Below are 20,031 nucleotides of genomic sequence, written 5' to 3' on the forward strand. Positions count from 1 at the left end.
GAGATCCGAGTGGATACTCCGTCTCATGACACGATATCGAAAGCACAATCTGAATAAAATGTAGTTTCTTGTATTGTACATAGGGGGTCAGACCACGGAGGACCTTCAGAATGCTGAGTGTGATCTTGAAATTAATCCTGGACTGGTTCGGGGGATAGTTGAACAATTCGAATATTGGGGCGATATCGTCTTGCATACGGGTGTGAGAAGTCTGCCAGTGGTTTTTTTAGTCCATCTAGATTTTTGGGTTAGATCATGTAAACATGCACTCAATAATACGCGTTAATATGCACTATTTACGTGACCTAACCCAAAAATCTCTATTATGGATAATCATGGTCGCGAAGGCCTTCGTGTTAAACTTGTTTTTTGAGTCATCTGGAGAGTGATGATGAAACGTATCGGGAGGCCGTAGATGAGACGTGGGGGGTGGGAGGGCAGAGAGAGAGTTGCAGTTGTTGAGCCTATTGGAGCGAGTTACAGCATCGTTGTCCTCTCCTGCAATGGCATTGCTTGTCTCCTTCGCAGAGGCGGTAGCCAAGCATCTGGTCCGTCTGCTGAGCCACGCAAGTAAGATGGCAGAGCCCCTGGGCCTACCCGCGCTGTCACGCGTGGAGAAGCAGCTTGCCGAGCTTTTGACTCGCGCAACCTCCCCAGCCTGGGCCTCGGCTCCTTCTTGGACATCCTCCATCGCAACGCCCAGGTGCGTACGTGGCGTGCGTGAGCCCACCCGCCTCCAGCTGGTAAGAGGCAGTACAGCAAGTAGGTGTACGACACTGCCCGTGCAAAGTTTGAGTGTACTTATCGCCTCCGAGTGGCGCTCAATGTTAAGTTTGTTTCCAAAATTGTGCGCGGTAATATTAGTTTATTATTACCAACTTAAAACTCATTTGTCGATAACTCAAATACGTTTAAGCGTTATTTAATCACTGCCAATGCAGAGCACAACAAAGTGTCACGTAAGATGCATGGGTTTTCTCTTGTCACTCTTAAAAAATATCTGTGAATTTGGCAAACATCCCAAAGGTAGATATTGAAAATCACCGTTAAAATTGAGTGTACAGCGGTGACATTCAGATAAAATATATGATAACACTATATATGCAAAGTGGACGGGTGGCTCAGAGATCAAAGCGGTGCGTTGGCAATAATGAGATTCTGGGCTTGAATCTGGATTTTGACTGCTTGGGTTGAAACCGAGGTCTCAAGTCTTATCAAGTCGATCGTCCGAGCCCCGTCACCAGCGACTGCACAAAATTACAGTCTCATTAAACTTGGGTTTTGCACTTCATTTTCCTAATTCCATCTCTGAGAATAACAATTTCAGCTTGACTCTCGTGCGCCGCACAATCTCATAACACAGCTAATGTGAAAGTGTTGGCTCCTATTGTGTACAAGATAAAAGGCCACCCACCGCATTTTATGACACAGGGCCTGCACGGCTATGCGAGATTTACGAATGGATGATTTATTTGTCTCTTGACATTACGCCGATAGCGCATTTGGAAAACTAAAATTGAGAACGAATTTTGTGTTAATTTGCAAACTTAAATCTGTATTATTTAATCAGTTTTCGTGCACTGCATTGTGAGATGCAGCTCCATGCGTATCGTTTAGCTTTAAGCCGGTGTTTGCCTTGCGGTCGCCTCGGTGTCAACCAACTGATGTTGACGGATTTGTTGTGTCTGTGGTAGCTGTTGGAGGAGACTGGGGTTGTGATCTCCGTCCTGGGTGGATCTGGAGCCAGAGAGAGGAGCCGGAGAGCGGCAGCCCTCTCCCCGCGAGCGAGGAGTCGAGTAGCGGCTGCTCTCACTCGAGCGAGGAGTCCGGAGCCCGCAGCCCTCTCGAGATCAGCCCTCCCCCGGGTGGGGAGCCGGGGGCCCGCGTCCCCCACAACTGACAACCTGTGTACCAACTGGCCGAGTGAGAGTTTGTGTGTATTTGAGCGTAATCGTGCCAGTGTTTAGCTGTACCAGGGAGTTTGATGCAGCAGAGTGTTTCGGTGTAGCAGGGTGTCTGGATTGTGCCGGCACACTATCCTTCTATCCGTAATGTCGTAGGGTGAGGTCCATTAAAAGTTTACTCGGACCCCAACCTGTCAAAGCGCCTAATCATGGAACGTGGTTCTCAACATCGTCCCTCACCCATGCTACGTACCTTTGAGACGTCCTGCTTTTACAAATGTTGATGAACTGGAGGGCAAAGGTCTGGAGGACCCCACATGGAGTCTGGTTTCTCACACCCGAGCCTCCTGTGACATTTCTGGAGGCTTCTCTGGGATCTTTGTCCCATTTATTGAGTGCGTATTTGGCTTACTTCTAGCTTCATCCCAAGACGTCATCCAGTTGGGAAATACCCGAAGGTTGTGGGAGTCGCCCCGTGCTTCAGTTTATTTCCAACCCTCGCAATGGCCGGATGCTCACCAGCCGGAAGTCTTTTGCTGCATACACCACGACCGAGGTGTTGAGAGCAGCCATCTCGTGGCTGGTCGGCAATGGAGATGGTATTGTCGATTAGGGGAGCGTGAGTCTGTGGCGTTGGTGGTGCTGCTGTCACGGAGGCGACACGAGTTTAGGAAATTCAGTTTTGTGGGTTTCCTGTAGGGAGCACTGAAAGATCCTCCCTTCCTCTTTCTCCACCCTTTGTCTGTTGTCTCCATGTCCCCGTTCAACTCTTTCTACGCCGCTTTCCTTGAATGTGCAGCCGCCTTTACGGCCTCCCCTCTCCCCTTCTCTCCACCTCCAACCCATCTCCGTCGTAATCTCCTCCCCTTTGTTCAGGCTCTTCCCTTTCTTCCTCAGTCTATGGATGGGGTTATTGTTTATCCGGCTCTTATACAAAAAATGGAGCTTATTTTAGCCTTTGAATAGGATTTTGTTTTCTTTCGGTAGCGTGTTGCGCACCTAGGGAAGATCGAGCCACGCCACCGGTTCCCATTATCAAAATCTTTGTCAACTTGTCTCCCTCGGTAGGAATGCCTTTCCTTCTCCAGGAGGCAATTGTTTCTCTCTCTCACCTCCGTTATTTCTTCCGATGCGCTTTCTTAATCTCGCTTGCTGTGTGTCTCGACTCTATCATTCAACAAGGGCAAATTTAAAAATTTGCTTTTTTTTCCTCCACTGCTTTACCACTATACCTCCTGAGTGGGTACTTGGAGTTTCATCTAATGTACTATTTGATGGGTCGCTTTCACACAGCACAAAGGCGGTAGCTATCCGAACGGTACATTTTTCTTTCAATTTCGATAGATTCTCGAATTATTCTTGGCCAGCAGTAGCTAGTTTTGCACAGAACTTCAACATTAAAATCAACTGAGTGTCCTTGTTGGCACGTGTGCTCTGCTACTGCTGAACACGGGTGCCAACAAATAATACATTATTTAAATGCATGCCTATAAAGGGCACCATACTTCAATAGGGATTACCATTGGTACGGCTATTTTAATAAACAATAGACAGGAAGGACAAGATCAAAATGCTCTCATTATGCACATGCATAATGTACGTTGACTCGGTAATCTCCCCCCCCCCCCCACTTTGCGTGAGAGTGTCACAAATCTGGCTGTCGCCTGATGAAGCTAGTTGTAATTACTGGCAAAACGTCGTACTCCGATTGTAAATGTTGTGGCTTGGCTCTCCAAAGTACCAGTGACGAATTGGCTTGTTCTGTTTCCGTGACAACCCTACTAGTTGGCTGTGTCGAGTGGTGGCGGGTTTTAACGACACGTTTATATATGTATGCGATCTAATCCAAAAAACACCTCTATGGATGATATTGGGCGCGAAAGCCTACATGTTAAACCAAAATTTAAAATATATACAAAATAACAATAATTTCTAGTTTTCCTCATTCACATCGTGATTCGTATGAAAAGACATGAGATGATTGAGACATGTTAAATCATAAACTATTTATTAATATATACAGATAGTGTTCGACTGCAATGTCCTTTTGATTTAAAGCTTTCGTGACTGCAGTAATTCATATTCTTAGTTTTTTCGGTAAAGTCACGTTGAAGAGAAACAACAAAATAACAAAACATAACTCAAACGGTTTGAGTTATGGTCGAAACGTCGTGAGAATTTTTTATTGTTTTTTATATATATTTTGTTATTTTGTTGTTTCTCTTCAACGTGACTTTACCGAAAAAACTAAGAATATGCAATGTCCTTGTCCACGTGCAAACAGCGTTAGGATAGCAGCCTCCTTTAAAAGTCTGAGTAGATTTATATGCTGTAGAAGACAGTTGACGAATCCTCGCTGCTTGATTCCTCCTCGGATCCCTTCAGCAGTGAGTCGTCACCAGTCTTCTCTGCCTGCTCATTCTCCATGTGGCACCGCTGGGGTGGGTGCAATACGCCAGGAGACTCCTTATGCAGTGAGCAGCGAAGCAGGCCCATCTCTGCCTGCTCATCCTCAACGTGGAATTGAGGCGATGGCGGTGAGCTGGGGGCATCGGTGAGGAGGGTGTTTCGGAGACGGCCCAGCTCTGCCTGCTGCAGAATCGTCTGTACGACGAAGCGCTCGCGGCGCATGCAGGCGCGCACATGGGATGGCGTGTCCGGGATGATGTATGCAATGCAGGCCTTCGTGAGTAACACCACGTGCTGCACACGTCCACACACAGGTAAAGGATTTTCAGTTTCAGGATTTGCATGTAAAGGGTGCTTACTAAATATAATATGGCAGCATCTCAAAGTGCTTTACATCTCAGGTCAACTATTCCGGGGACCTGCAGCCTAGGGATATTATATTGTTACGTCGTTTTTCCCAAATTAAATTAAGTCATTTGAGTAATTTTTGAACATTTGGCAAATTATACCGAGGCACTTTTTTTGAATTACTTAATGGATTTTTTACGTTGACTATGCAGCAGGCAACATTTATGATGTGCAGTTAATGCACCCACCGTATTCACCTGGGCAGCCGCAAATTACCGCAACAATCAGCAAACACTTACACTCGGCCATGTCACCACTACAAAGATTCCCTGTGTAGCCTTTCACAGACTGAGACAAGTGCATCTATGAAGGTTCGCACAGTGCCTGTGGGGGTGGTGTGCACCTTTATCTCGCCAGTGATGATTTTCACACACTTCATCAAGTACTCATTTTAAGACAGAATCAACTTAAGGGAAGCTCAACACTGGTTCTAATATTTTCCACTGTTGTTGGCTGTGGCCAGAAATAGTACTCCGGTCACACAGGATTGGTAGCGCAGTTCACAAACAACAACGCAGCCGCTCCCCTTCCCACAAGCACACATGCTTACGTGTGACAAATTGCATCAACAACATGAATCGTCTGCTGCATGATGAAAGTATTGTATTACCACTATTATTTGTGATCTCAGAAATACTGTGCAATTGTGAGGTGTAATAGCATTACTGGCATTATCTGTAATGACCCATTGACAATGATCACGGTTTGCTCTGCTGACCTTAACAACTGCTCACAGATGAGTCTATACGATGGTGCAGTAGTGTAAGGCTTTGCACACTAGACTTGCAATCCAGAGGTCACGGGTGTGAATTGATCTTTGGTCGTGGGAGTGTAAACAATGGTGAAAGTTTTTTTTTTACATTCCACTGCCTCTATCCACCTAGCAGTGTAAATGGAATACATCCAGTCAATTGGTCGGCTGAGTTTGGTTCTGTCCAGTGTGGGAACTCCCACATCTTCCCAAGACGTCTGACCAGTGTGGAAGAGCAGTAAAAATACATCTTAAGGGTCTCTCTTGAGCTCCCTATAGCAGGAGTCCTTTTGCCATCAGTGACATGAGCAAGTAATTGGAGGGCTGTACCTTTATCTTTCAATGGGTTTATGAATGTGTGTGTGTGTGCATGTTGATGTGTACCTGCATGGCAATGACGAAGGCCAGCTTTGCCGTCAGTACTTGCCAGTACTGCTTGGTGACGGAGTAGGCTTGGGGATGATCCGGCGGGTAGCGATAACCTGGATACCTACACACGTACAACCACAAGCACGCATGGACTATATTGAGCAAAGTGCCTCGAAAGTAGAGTTGGCGCTAAATTGAACAAGTATGGTTGTGCACAAACGGTAAATGCGTTCACAGCCCTTAAAAAAATCCGCTTCTGAAAGAGGGCCTTCCCACAACGTGCAGCTTGTGGGGGCTCTTTTGACCATGGTTCACGCTGGTCCGTGCCAGGTTGGTGAAGGAAGGGAGTACAGATAATGGGAGAGCAATATAGCACAACTGTTAATTTTGCTGAACTACCCACTGCTGACAACCTAGCTCCACAGTCGCCTACTGCACCTGCATTGTGCATGGTGATCATCAATCTAAGCACGAACAAGGCTCAAGCCGGCTTGACTTCCGGAATCTAAGATCAGCTGTATTCGTGGTGATTTGATCATAGTCAAGTAAGGTTATATTAAATATCGATCAATATGGTTATATTGATTATAGTTGTGTATGCCAGCAATTCAAAAACGTTAGAGAAAAGGGTTGGTAGATCGCATCAATTTCTTAACTATCTGTGCTGAGGTGACCAGAAGATGGCTGTAGACCAAGTGGTTTCATGTCTGTGTGAACCTTTAAGCTTCATTTCAATATCATGGGTTCTCCAGGACCTCTTATTGCATCCCACATGCATAAGACCACCTTAAACTGGAATCCCAATGCACGGTCTTCCTGCAAAGGGATCTTGAGACTCAATTAAGCAGTCGTGGATCGATAGATAAATAAATAACATTACTCTTTAGCAAGGTAACAATGAGCTAGAATTTATATCAATCTATTATTATATTTCTCTAAGTGGGACTTTGGTTGTGAAGCCATCCCACCCGTACCCACTGCTCCCCCCCTCCAATTCCCCCCCCACCCCCTTTACTGTCCCCACCCACCATGCACACTCTTCCCCCAACCCTACCACAACCCCTTACTACCCAACTAAGCCAAACCCTGTGTCCACGGTAAGGGGCAGGGCATAAACAGAGGTGGGGCCTAGGGGAAGTGTGGGTCTTAAAAGGAAAGTCACGGAGTGAAAAGAGGAAGAGAACGAGACTAATCAGGAAGGGGCGGAGCCAGGAGGACGCCACACCCAGAAGGATGTCGCATCTACCTGGACAACACACCCAGAGATCAGTGCATCACATTCGCAGGGACGGCACCCCCGATAGCTGGGCATGACACTGAATGGCACAAACCTGCAGGTTGTGTGGATTGCCGGATCAAACCAGGCTGGCAGGATGTTGGGATAATTTTGCTCCTTGAAGTCGCTGATCTTGAAAATTGAAAAGCTGTCCTCCGTGTACCCATGCATTGTAGGCGAACCTGTGCCATACTCTGCTGAGTATCCATAATAATACACCAGGCGTGGGATGATGTCCGTTGTGAACGCCAAGATGCATGACTGTGGAATTAGCATACGGAGGCACAGCGATAGCGGTCACTTAGCATGCAATGATTTGACCAAGGCTTCTGAACATCTTACCTTGGCAATTACATTAATTTTCACAAATACAATTTGGGGGGTTGCTGCCAGAGTGAAATGGTTACCATATAAGGACTTGCAATCTGGCAGTCGTCAGTTCAGTCTCCTGACACAACAGTTGAAGCAATGGATCATTTTCTTAAATCTCCCCCACCTCCGTCCAATTAGCAATATAAATGGGTTCATCACTGTTTTAGCGCAGGTAATTCCACATCTTACAACATGTCTGGTCATCATGGAAGAGTAGGCCAAATACCGTGTAGAGGGGTTCTCTAGAGCTACCTTTAGTTGAGGCCCTTCTGCCAGCAGTGACATGAGCAAGCAATTGCAAGGCTTTACCTTTTGCGATTTTGGGAGAGAGTGGATAGGAGTGGTGGTGCAGTGATTCGTGCACTGCACTTTGAATTCAGCACACATGCAATTGACTTCCAGCTACGACTAACATCAGTGACGAGTGATACCCGAACCGCTCCTGGTCCCCCACTACACCTCTTCTCAAACCTGCCATGACCAGAATGGTGAAGTATGGTAAAAAGAACCCACACGGCTAACATGACATGTTATGTCACTCATAAGATGGGATACTGAGCGAGAAAGCGAGCGGACAATCTGGCGACTTACATTGGTGATTACAGAGAGGGTGGCAATGAAACTCAGAATGTCGGTCCAGGCTCCAATTCCTCTTGCTCGCGAAACCACAGGCCTCCTCATCTTCGTTACGAGCTTCCACGCGTCGACCCGCACTTCGATGATGTTGTTCAGCAGTGCGAGCAATGGCGCAAGTGGAAATGATGCCACGAAGAGAGTGACAAACCCGAATTGGATAACTGGGGTATATTTTGAGAATGGGTAGGGGGGCAAGGATAGGATAATGAGTGAAACAGGATATAGACACACACTCTTAATGCTGTTATGTTGTGATTACTTTAAGCAAACAAAACATATTTTCAATGCATTGAATGTGTTTTAGTCAAAGGAGACCCCAAAATATGATCACATTTTCGTATCATTTGTTCACAAAATTATCGTGTCCATTACATTGGCCACTGAGATGCGACCAGCCACTACCATCTTTAATGCTCAGCTCTGGTTCACCTGGGTTTCTTTCGCACCATTTTCCACCACTAGGTGGCTATAATAACTAGATCACATCCTGTATTGAGGACTCCATTAACCGTACCACACATTTTTAGGCATATGCACTGTGGCTGAAATGCCAACAAATCACAGCAGTTAACCACAGTGGACATGATGCACAAGAGTTTTAAATAAATAGTAAGGGGGAGAAACGTCAACCCAAGCTGACCAATGTAGCTGCATTGGTTAGCAGACAAGAGGAGCAAATATGTGCTCCTATTGTTTCTAAAACTTAACTCCGTACATATGCACATACGCGCATGCTCAAAGACAATTGTGTTACAGTATATCCATAGATTGGTGCCTATGGCCAAATCACCCAGTACGCGTCAGATTTAATCAGATCCCAGAAGTTAAGGAGAGCTGAGCCTGAAAATTGGTTGGATGGGTGACCATGCAATAGTTATTGTGGGGTTGTGAGCAGCAGAGGACAGTGCAGCAAATTACATTTTTGTATTGTACATCTAAGCTCTTACATCTGTGCTCCCTGCCTTCAACAACCCGAAGTGTGGGTAATTTCCCTCCCACAACAATGTCCGACAGATACACAGGGGCCGTACACACGTGCCTATATAGTCAAATGATACCCAATTGTGTGTTTTTTTTAAATAATAAAATAAAACGCGTTGACTCCGTAGTGTGATCCTCTGAGCTCATTGTACCCATCTCGAGGTATTCATCAAAGAGTCCAAGTGGGCTCTGGGGCTGTAGGTCCATGTCTTGCTCCCAGCGCGTGTAGACAGCCTCAGGCCTTAGCTTGGCCCGACGCTGGGCCCACCAATTGCTGAACCATCTGGGGAATTGAGGGGGGAGGTACGCATGTGCAGACACAGAGACACCCTTACACACGTGCATATCCATTTGTTCATCAACTCTAGGTTTGCTATTTCATAGCTTTCCACTGCGTTTTCAGGTTGTATCATGTGAATATCCCAAGCACGTGGAGCGAAACGTCAAGACATGCCAAACAATATGCGGTATGACACAAAACATGTCAGAGAGCTGTACAAAACAACTGCTAAAACCTAAGTAGTAGCTGTTTTTCATTTAGCCCGTTGTCAATCCACTACACTCTTTCAGTCATGGGAGTTGCTTGTCTAATATTATGAAACTATGTACGAAGCGTCTGATCGGAATATCGCATGATACTAACGAGGTGAACTTTGTCCAGTTGACTGGTGTTCACTGCTTAACCAGTGCACACTGCTAACAAGCTGTCGACACGACTTTTCACTGAATGCGTTTTCACACAACACATTTTCATTGTAACATGGTTCCTATATTTGGGAAAACTTTTCACACAACGTGGAACGTGTCCATTATAATGTGGAATGCACTCTGTTAAAACGCCGAACGCGGCCATTATAATGCTTTCCTGAGCAGTCGACGATGAACGACTGTCTTGAGTTGCGCGGCTGAGCAGTTTGATAAAGCATGCCGAATGATACAGTAACACGGCAGCCTAGCCTGAGTTATTTATCCCACCATGGGATGACTGCAAGTTGATTTTACTGTGCAAATGTGATTAACTTAGTAATTCCTTCCTTGCGCGTTTTTACTTCATGCGGAAATTTTCAGGAACGCATCTACCGCGTTACACGAGGAAACGCCGTAATCAGACTTCACAGCTATCATGTGTTCATGCGATACTTACGGGATGATGACCTCCTGAAAATTGCCAACCATCTGCTTCACTACCATGATGACAGTGAGTTGAGAAGTCAGTTCAAAGAGACAGCCGTTTGGGGGACACTGGAGGGGGGATGAGGTGGAGAATAGATTCAGGTTAAACACTGAAGATATGAAATATTGGGTAATACATATATGGATACCACACATCATTTCTAATGATCCTCTCACATTCTTCTCTTCAGTCAATTGCACACTGCAAAACTGACGGCTCCATATGTTAGAGGGGACAGTGATTAAGAATATCAATATTCTCCAGATTATAAGAAACACTTTCCCCCTCCCCCTCATGTATTTTAAATAAAGAAAATGGTGGCGCATCTGATAATGTTTTGTTTGTTGTCCTTCCCCCACACATCCGATGCAGGCTGTGTACGGTGCAAAATAAGTTCAACACACAACATGCATACTGCAGTTGGTGTTTAGTATCAGGTGAGTTTAATTCCAGAGCATCGTCTAGTAAATATAATAATCGTAAAACATGAAATTAAGTTGGTAGAAAACACAGAGGCACTTAAATAATAAGCTCTATTCTTTATCCTTTATGTGTATTGTTTTTGAGAGGATATCAATCAATGAATCGCCCTCGTGACGATTTCCTACAAATCTGCAGCAGGAGAAGTAGGCACCTTAATATAACACCAAATGTACTCATTATAATCATCTCATGTGTCAACAAGTCTGCCTTCAAACAGAAACATGAGCAACAGGTGCACATTTTGGGCAATGGACTTTCTTCTGAGCATAGAGTGACTGCAAATACTCAGGGTGACTCTGAATGGCAATTATGTAAATGTTAAACTACGTGTCATTAACACTGTCTTAATGACATTGATTTAACGTGTGCACAACGCAATGCTGCTTAATTCCTTACTCCAGAATTCGTTCTTGATATCATATTACGGGGCCGTTCTCTAACACAACGCGCTCCACTGCGCTACAGTGAGTCATAGGTAGTGGCTAAACATATCCTTGAGGGGGGCTGAAATACTGTACATTTTTAAGGATGATCAAATATATAATTTTAAATAAATGGCGTTTGATAAATACGGTATATAATTGAAAATGTCCAATGAGAGACCACAAGGGTACTACTTGCAAAATATGTGATAAACTAACACCCTCAAGTTAACTGGGTTACCAATTGCATCAGTCTAACACGTGTTCTGCTCGTGGTGACCTCGTGCTCTCTCAAGTCTGGTTTCGAAAACTGTTTTACTCCGGAGACTGTGTTAATGCTAGAGCTGGTGACCAGGTATGAAGACAATGAGGCCTTTTAGAGTTCCAAAAGAAAGAGTCCTTATTTCGACATTTCACCAACAGCACGGTGTGAAGACAATTGTTGGGAAAAATATCAACTACAAAAGTAAAACATAAAAATGTTGTACAAACAGCATAGAAAACAGAGGGGCCAACCCCTCAGATCTACACACCTCCTCGATTCTCCATTTTCCAAAGTAAGTGTAGCTTCCGGGGAAGCCGATGAATTTCCCCTTGAAAAATGCAATGTAGAAAGACGCCGAGTAGAAGTTGACGAACTGAAATAAGAATTTCTTGAACGTCAGCCGATACTCATATTCTCCTTGCGTCTTGGGCATCTCTGTGGGTGTGATACAAAGGCACACATGGACACAAACATCAAACAGGGCAATCAGTTTTGATGTTACTTTCATAGTTTCTGGCACACAGGCTACGAGAAGCCACTGATAATGATGCCGCATTGAGGAATAGCAACATTTCACAATGTAACGTGCTTTGATATCCATTAAAATGAATTTGAAGATCAAAAGTTAATTTCAAAGATGTTGCTGGGGAATGAGTGACAGTGCACAAGTTGTTTACCAGGTGTTGTTCACCACATTCGCCCTGTGGAGTGTCCTTCAGTCTCCATTTGCAATTAAGCCATTTACACTGTCCGTATGATGTTTGAAAGCCAGTGCACTTGATTCTCAAATATCTATAAGGTGTATCTTAGTAATTATCATGGGTCACCTTTCAGAGGGGGTGCAGGCTTCAGCAGGATAAATTACTAATAAAGGGCTCAGTAGCTGGCAACATGAGCAACACAAGCAGATAGCTGACTAGAAGGTAGCAATGCAGCAGTGAGGGTCAGCCCACAATTACATTCAGTGATTCAATGGATCGAGAGGTGAAATCAGAGTGCTAAGTTGGCACCATTGAGATCCTGGGTTTAAATCCAGGCAGCGGCCTCTGGTAACATGTGTTCTCAAGTGCAGTGAATTGATGGCTTCAGGACGGTTACTAATGATGGCATATACATTTGTAACATACACCATTTGGTTCATCACTAAATTTGGTGAAATTCTAGTTGTGAGAATGAGCAATTTGACTGTTACGAGATTAACATTATATTCCGTAGTAGTGTGGATTGAAAAGTGCTTCCCCCTAATGTGTGAACCAGAGTTCACTTGAATGAAGGGTCTCAGAGGTAGCTCAGTGATATTCACTTCTAGGGCCATTTCATGACATTAAGGGTTGCACTGGTCTACAAGAGATCCCATTGGATACTTCATCTCAAGACACGATTCTGATAGCCCAATCGGAATGAAACTGGAGGAAAAATTTAAGAGAGTTCTGACAAAAACAGGCAGTAGTTGAACAAGTGACTGGATGATGCACTGATGCTGCTATTCATGGCCCCATGGTGCAAGGTTAAAATCATGATGACATTTTTACAGCGCCATTATTTACCATGCACAACATTTATCCAAGCTTCAAATTTACATGTGTTCTCTTGTGGCGTATAATAAAATAAACATATGCAAACCGTGATGGTGATGACACCTACCCAGATCAGTGAGGACGAGGGCCAGCTTGTCGTAACCTTTGTTGAGTAGTAATATGATTACGATGTTGAGGATGGAGGCCGTGATGGTGGTAACCATATCAGGTGTGAGTAGGGCACCGATCACCTTGATCTTGGTCACATGATTGGGGATACTGGAGGAGAGTATGCCAAAGATGGTCAGGCGGTAAACAACCACACCCAAAATTGCAGAAAGAATCAGGAGGATCTGCCAGTAACACAAGAAACACAGAGGTGGGTGAGATTTACAGTCTTGTAGCTCTTTTCCACTATATAACCAAGCCGTGAGTTAGCTGTGCCGAGCTAGCCTGGTGTGGCTCAGGAGGTGCAAGTTCGTTTGTCTACAGCAGAACCAAATGACTGGCAAAACGTCGTACTCAGATTGTAGATATTGTGAATTTGCTATACTAGTAATGAATTGGCATGTTCTGTTTACGTGAACAACTTTACTAATTGGCTTTGTCGGGTGGTGGTGGGTTTAATGACACATATTTACGCGATCTAATCCAAAAAAAATATTATGGATGATATTGGTCGCGAAAAGCCTACATGTTAAACAAAACCTGAGCTGTTTCGCTAACATCACACACAATGAACGTGTAATGGTAACGTCACGTGGTCAATTGTAGAAAATGATGCAAGGTTATGAAAGGAATTACTATCCCTGGCCCTGCTTGACCTCGAGCCACGTTCAGATGTGAAGTTGAGACCAAAAGCCACAGGGCCAAGGTGAGGCCAAGGCGGCAGCTTTTTAGGCCACAATCAGTGTCAAGGTCACTCAAGGTTGGGTGCGCTAGTATGAGGCCAGTGTCAAGGTCGGTACCTCTAGTAAAACTCCTCGGACTGAGGCCACACACTCAAGGCCAAGGAGCTGAGGAAATCTTTTCCATCTGGCCTTAAGGCCGAGGACTAGTCTCGAGAAACCCAAATCGAGGTTGACAGGAGCAGGTGGATAACATGATATGGCTCATGATGTATTCATTGCCTTGGGCCACCTGTAGATATTTCAGGTGATTGGATTGACAAAGGGCTGTAAGTTATATAATTATGCATGTATCTATACCCCCACTTGTAATCACTCAATGGATCACACAGGAGGAACAACATAGTTTGAGAGCGATTCTGACTGGTGGAGCAGAGTGTGGAGGTTAGGATTGGGTCAAGTAAAAATATATATATGTGTATAACCCGTATATGAATCCACTGCTGGATGATGGCCTTCCCAACCCTGCGCAGATTGTCAGGGTTATTTTCCCATACTTCACCATGCACACCAGTACAGGTTGGTAAAGGATGGAAGCAAAATAATGCAGTTCTCTGTTGGCCACAAGGTAGCTCTGCAGCAGCCTACAGTCCATTTTGTGCATGATGGTTACCCATTCGTGCAGTACCCAGGCTCAAAACCTGCTTCGCCTCCAAGATGAGGCACATAGCAGGTGACTTGGCCATAGCTCACTGGATCAGGAGAAGGGGTTCAATGTTGCTGTTGAGTTGGCGGACTCACCCAGAACAACACCATGATCCCGGAGAGGCAGTATCGGAACCTCAGTATCCTCTTAGGCATATGAGGCTCCTCCTTCTGCACTCACAATGCACGGACACAGACGGAAAAGCATTTGTATATAGATTAGTCTGTCGGAGTGACCAATGTTAGTGTGAGCCGTTAAGGTTGACTGATGAACGATTATTTGTTTTCCCCACTACTAGTTAAGCATGCGATGATATAAAGGAATGGATTTGATGGTCCTGATGTCTGAGAGTTGAGCTGGCAGCGCTGAGATTTCTTGGTTTTAATCCAGGCAGCTGCCTCCAATAAAACCAAGTAGTAAGCCGATCAGTCTGGTCACCAATATTACATTTGTTTCTTTTCTTAATTTGGACAAATTTCACCTTTCAGAATTAAAAAAGATGAGTTTGACCATCATGAACATTTCTTTGTAGCAGGGCTGATGCGAAAGGGCCACCCTCTAGTGTGTGTTCACTTGAAGGGATCTTATAAGTAATTATGTAACATCTGCTTCAGCAAACCTTTCCATAACATAGAGTTCCAAATGGACATTGTTTCATAACGATGCCGATAGGACAATCGGGATAATATTGGGAGGAAAACACAATTGACCAAAGGCCAACAAATATGTTAGAAGAAAAACTAGGAAAACAGTGAACAGTTACACATGCAACATTACAAAACAGAGGTGTGTGTGTGCCATGAGGTAGTCGCCGTGGTGACAGCAAAAAGCATTACCATGGTGATGATGTTACATTTCGTGGTCGTGCAGCGAGCCAGGTACTCGGGCCGGATGGGGTCTCCTTCCTCCGCCGCTGCCGTCAGGTCCCAGCGGTACGCGAGCGATGCCTGGCGACGCTTCCAAAATTCCAGGAACACCGTGGCTGTTGCGACACACCACACGGGGAGGATTTACTTTGAAAAGTAATTTGACTATCGATTGCTCAAGGGTTCAAAAGTTACCTAATGTAGTCTGTTAAATGTAATGTTCAAAGTAACTTCATTAGTACTTTTTTTCTTTCATAAATACCTTTATTGGCTTTTTTTGGTACATTGCCACAATTTTATCCCACTTGCACTGAGTGGCATGGCATGAGATTGAGTTTTCCTTTGGATCTATAACAGAGCAGTGCTGCTCTTCGTGTTACAAAACGTTACACAAAAGTGAATGTCACAGAGCTACCTCTGTGATCTCTGGTCCACACAGTAGGGGTAGCTCTTTCCCAAATGCTTTGCCACGGAGAGGAGCGTTTGTTACGTGATAGTCAAGCTAACATTTTTATTCTCAGAGCTGGAATGTAGCCTAATTAAGTACAGAACCAACTTTAACATTATGGATTTTTTGTATTTGTTGTGCAGATATCGGTGACTGAGTTGAGACCATCATCTTGCTATAATTGAGAAACTGGTTTAATCGCAGGTGGCCACTTTCATTTCAACACAGAATCTCAGCGGCGGCAACGCAGCACTCTGAACTCTGAGCCACCTGGCCACTTTGCATTTTTCATGGAATCGCCTTGGGGTACCGCATTCGTTGCTTGTTGCAGAGGTTCGTGGTTCAAATTATGTGGCTGCCCTGATTAATATTGCCCGTGTATTAATTACACAAAAATACACACCATCTGCTTCACAGTGGACATTAAAGATTATCGGTTATCATTCGTAAGAGTAGGACAATGTGTGCAAGTCATGGTCCAAATTTGCCCTCATTGAGCAGTGGGTTCATAATAGGACTGTCAGGATCACTGCATACGAACATTGCAAGACATGATGGTACTGTATATGGTTGTACGTATGTATGTTGAACTTCTTTAACACTGTATGTGGCCAAATGTGCTCATCATCATTGCAAACATGTTGATACTTGTCACTGTGTCTGGACAATGTGTGCCAATGCTTAGCATCACTTACCCCAAAGTCCCATGAAAACTGCGAAGAATATGGTGACCGGATTTTCATACATGTGTGAAGTCTGCAACGGCACAATCAGAGGTGTTAGTCACAATTAAACCTTAAATCTTAGCATCCACGTCTTTTCAATATCAACAGCAGGAAAGTAATGATGCATCGATTGATTTTTAAGTTAAAATAGATTAATCACTCATGAAACATCCATTAAATTGTGGAGATGACAATGCTCTACAATGTCTGATATTATAGCGCTATTCATGTATCAAACAAATCTGTATAAATGTGACAGAAAGAGCAAAATAAGCAATGGGCAGTTCCATGATTGTGGACATACATTTCTGACACTTTAAAGTGAATAATAATTATTTCGTTATGACATGTCAACTAATTAGCACTGAAATTCAGATTTCAAAATACTTTGTCCACTTGTATTGATCGTGGAGAAATACTCATGAAATACATCGTGTCGGATTTACTCAGACAAAGTAACTTTTGCACTCCCGCTGGGATGTGACGATGCATTCATTTTCATGTATTTGTCTAACCATCGACTTAGTCCATTAAAATGCCCTATTTGCTAAAACTATAACTAACTACCTTAAAAATGATCACACGTGTATTATTAGTATAAAATTTTTTAACACCCACACGAATGGCAGCATAGTGTTTAGCATGATGTGCTGCAATCTAGTGATCATGGTTAATGTTAATGATACAATCTCAGCAACGTGAGTTGGCTTTGTGATAATGATGCACAGCACCAAAAACCAATAAGTATCCTTATTTAGAGGGAACATCGATGGTGTATTTGTGTGATACCTTCGCAGTCTTGCAGGTATCATTTAGCCTCCAAAAGGTGCATTTTTGGTCACACTGGGGACACATGACCAGGGATCCTCCGATGGTGTTGTTGCATATTTCTCCACTGCACACATAGACACGCACGAACATAAACACACTAATGGGCATAGTACACTTGGATGAGAAATATAATTTGCCTAAAGGTCATGCCACCTTTGAATGTGTCATACCCTCCCTTTAAACAAAGTCAGACTAAATTATGGGTTCCAACATCAAGCATTTTCCAAAGTAAAATGTATTTGCTGATTTCGATTTAAAGCTTTCGTGACTGCAATGATTCATCTTCTTTGGTTCTTTCGGTAAAGTCACGTAGAATGAGAATAAAATAATAAATTGATAAAATAAAATAACACAATAATATTCTCACGACGTTTCGGCCACAACACAAGCGGCCTTCATCAGGTGAAGGGACGAGACTGTCTGGTAGGACAGCGCTGGAGTGAAAGAGCCACGTTCAGATCACGGCCTTTAAGCTGTGTGAGAGGAACAAAGCGCCTTGACAAAGGAATTAGCATATAATTTAGCATTGAAATGGCTGAATGATTAGCTTATGACTGGTCACAGAAATAGCTATGTTAAAAGTTAAAGCATACACATCCGCAGAGGCACCCCTTGATAAAGGAATTAGCATAGAATTTAGCATTGAAATAGCTAAGTTAAAGCATACACATCCGCAGAGGCACCCCTTGACAATGGAATTAGCATAGAATTTAGCATTGAAATAGCTGAGTGATTAGCTTGTAACTGCTCACAGAAATAGCTACGTTAAAGTCAGAGCATACACATTCACCGAGGCACCTAGTACAAATCAAACAGGAGAATTTAGCATTGAAATAACTAGGTGAATTTAGCATTGAAATAACTGAGTGATTAGCTAGTGACTGGTCACAGAAATGACTATGTTGAAGTCAAGGCCTACACATCTGAGCTATTCATAGTACTATATAGTGAACCAATAAAAAACTAAAATATAAATTACCTTAATGTTATCAATAAACTCTATATTCTCCAATCAGCTAAGCTACCAACAATAAGTCGTTATATATCACAATGCTATATGGCGAAAAAATGGGTGGATTCTTACCCTCAACTTTAGCACCACGGATAGCTACGGGCCCCGTTCAGACGGACGAGTTCGTCCATGGTCGGAACAGAGGAGGGGGAGAGAGACAGCTGCGAGGCGCTATTATACTCCATGTTGTAAAACCATACCATTAACCGTGGTGTGAGAGGTATTAAGAGTCAATGCTGGCGAAAGAGCTGCGGTCTGAAGGTCATCGTAAAAATACAATTAATTAAGAACAGAAATGGTTTAAAACATCTTTCCAGTGGTTACTAAGCCAGAATCCATCTTCTCGGTTGAAATTGTCTCTGTGCTTGTATATGTGAATGGCCTCATGAACGAATCTCTCATGGTAGCCGGTTGGTTTGCAAAGAACCTCCGTCTTGGAGAAGTCAATGTCATGTGAGCCCACTGAATTATAACAGTGATCTGCCACGGCAGAGGAGTTCGTCCTACCGTGTTTCAAGTCTGCTTTATGTTCGCGGATGCGGTCCGAGATATGTCTTTTGGTTTCTCCAATGTAGCTACTACCACAGAGGCACTTTAGTTTGTAAACGCCCGGGTATTGTATGTCTGGAACAGCATCTTTTACAGATGGAACTAAATCACGGATTTTATGTACTGTGTTGAATCGGACCTGGATCTTGTGTTTATTCAGGATTTTGGAGATCTTTTTAGTGACCCCTGCAATGTAGGGTAAGGTGATGGTTTTGAGTGGCTCCACAAGAGGATCCTTCTTCATGACTGGAGTGATGGCTTTGCGGATTGTGTAGTCGGAGTAGCCATTAGCCCTGAGAGCCTGGTGTACGTGCTTGAGTTCACTGGTAATGTGTTCCTGGTCGGAAATGCATTGGGCTCTATGGTATAGAGTCTTGATGAGGGAGTTCTTCTGGAATGGATGGTGGTGGGAATCCGGTTTCAAGTAAGCATCTGTATGGGTAGCTTTCCTGTAGACAGAGTGGCTCATTGAACCATCATGTCTCCTTTTAATTAAGACATCCAAAAAGGGTAGTTTGCCATCTTTTTCGACCTCCATGGTAAATCTGATTGCTGGGTGTATGGAATTGATGTGGTCGCGGAATTGGTCTAGAGCAGGCTGGCCATGTGGCCAGATGACAAAGGTGTCATCAACGTACCTCTTCCATAAGGTCGGGCGTAGAGTGGCAGTCTGGATGGCGTCAGTTTCAAATTTTTCCATGAATACGTTGGCTACAACCGGAGATAGGGGGGAGCCCATTGGGGTGCCCTCAGTTTGTTTGTAGAAAGTTCCATTCCAGGTGAAGTATGTGTTGGTTAAGCAATGTCTCACCAGGGGGGGTACATCAGTATGCAGTCCTTGATGAACCAGATCTTCAATGATAGCGATGGTGTCAGGTACCGGGACTTTGGTGAACAAGGACACCACATCAAAACTGACAAGCAGGTCGTTTGGGGACAGGGAAATGCCTTTGATTGTCGATACCAGGTGAGTAGAATTTAGTACCGCAGAGGTGGTTTTTCCAGTGAAAGGTCGCAGTATATCAGCAAGAAAACGTGCCAGTTTGTAGGTGGGGGAGTTGATAGTAGAGACGATGGGA

At 44.1% G+C, this 20,031-nt stretch overlaps 1 protein-coding gene across 1 annotated transcript in view; it reads right to left on the bottom strand.

The window, feature by feature from the left end:
- LOC142906389 (anoctamin-5-like) overlaps nt 1-20,031 on the bottom strand; it is a gene marked incomplete at its 5' end in the record, with an annotated part of 120,943 nt that overhangs the window by 98,059 nt on the left and 2,853 nt on the right. The window contains 10 exons of the mRNA XM_076054046.1: nt 7,203-7,378; nt 8,081-8,286; nt 9,259-9,389; nt 10,251-10,348; nt 11,719-11,885; nt 13,095-13,320; nt 14,617-14,691; nt 15,358-15,503; nt 16,531-16,591; nt 17,350-17,455. Coding sequence (XP_075910161.1) covers nt 7,203-7,378; nt 8,081-8,286; nt 9,259-9,389; nt 10,251-10,348; nt 11,719-11,885; nt 13,095-13,320; nt 14,617-14,691; nt 15,358-15,503; nt 16,531-16,591; nt 17,350-17,455 — 1,392 coding nt within the window. The remainder of the gene's footprint in view (nt 1-7,202; nt 7,379-8,080; nt 8,287-9,258; nt 9,390-10,250; nt 10,349-11,718; nt 11,886-13,094; nt 13,321-14,616; nt 14,692-15,357; nt 15,504-16,530; nt 16,592-17,349; nt 17,456-20,031) is intronic.

This window comes from Petromyzon marinus, chromosome 64 (assembly GCF_048934315.1).
Source record: "Petromyzon marinus isolate PM22_M1 ecotype Great Lakes invasive population chromosome 64, UKy_Petmar_22M1.pri1.0, whole genome shotgun sequence".
Taxonomy (NCBI): Eukaryota; Metazoa; Chordata; class Hyperoartia; order Petromyzontiformes; family Petromyzontidae; genus Petromyzon; species Petromyzon marinus.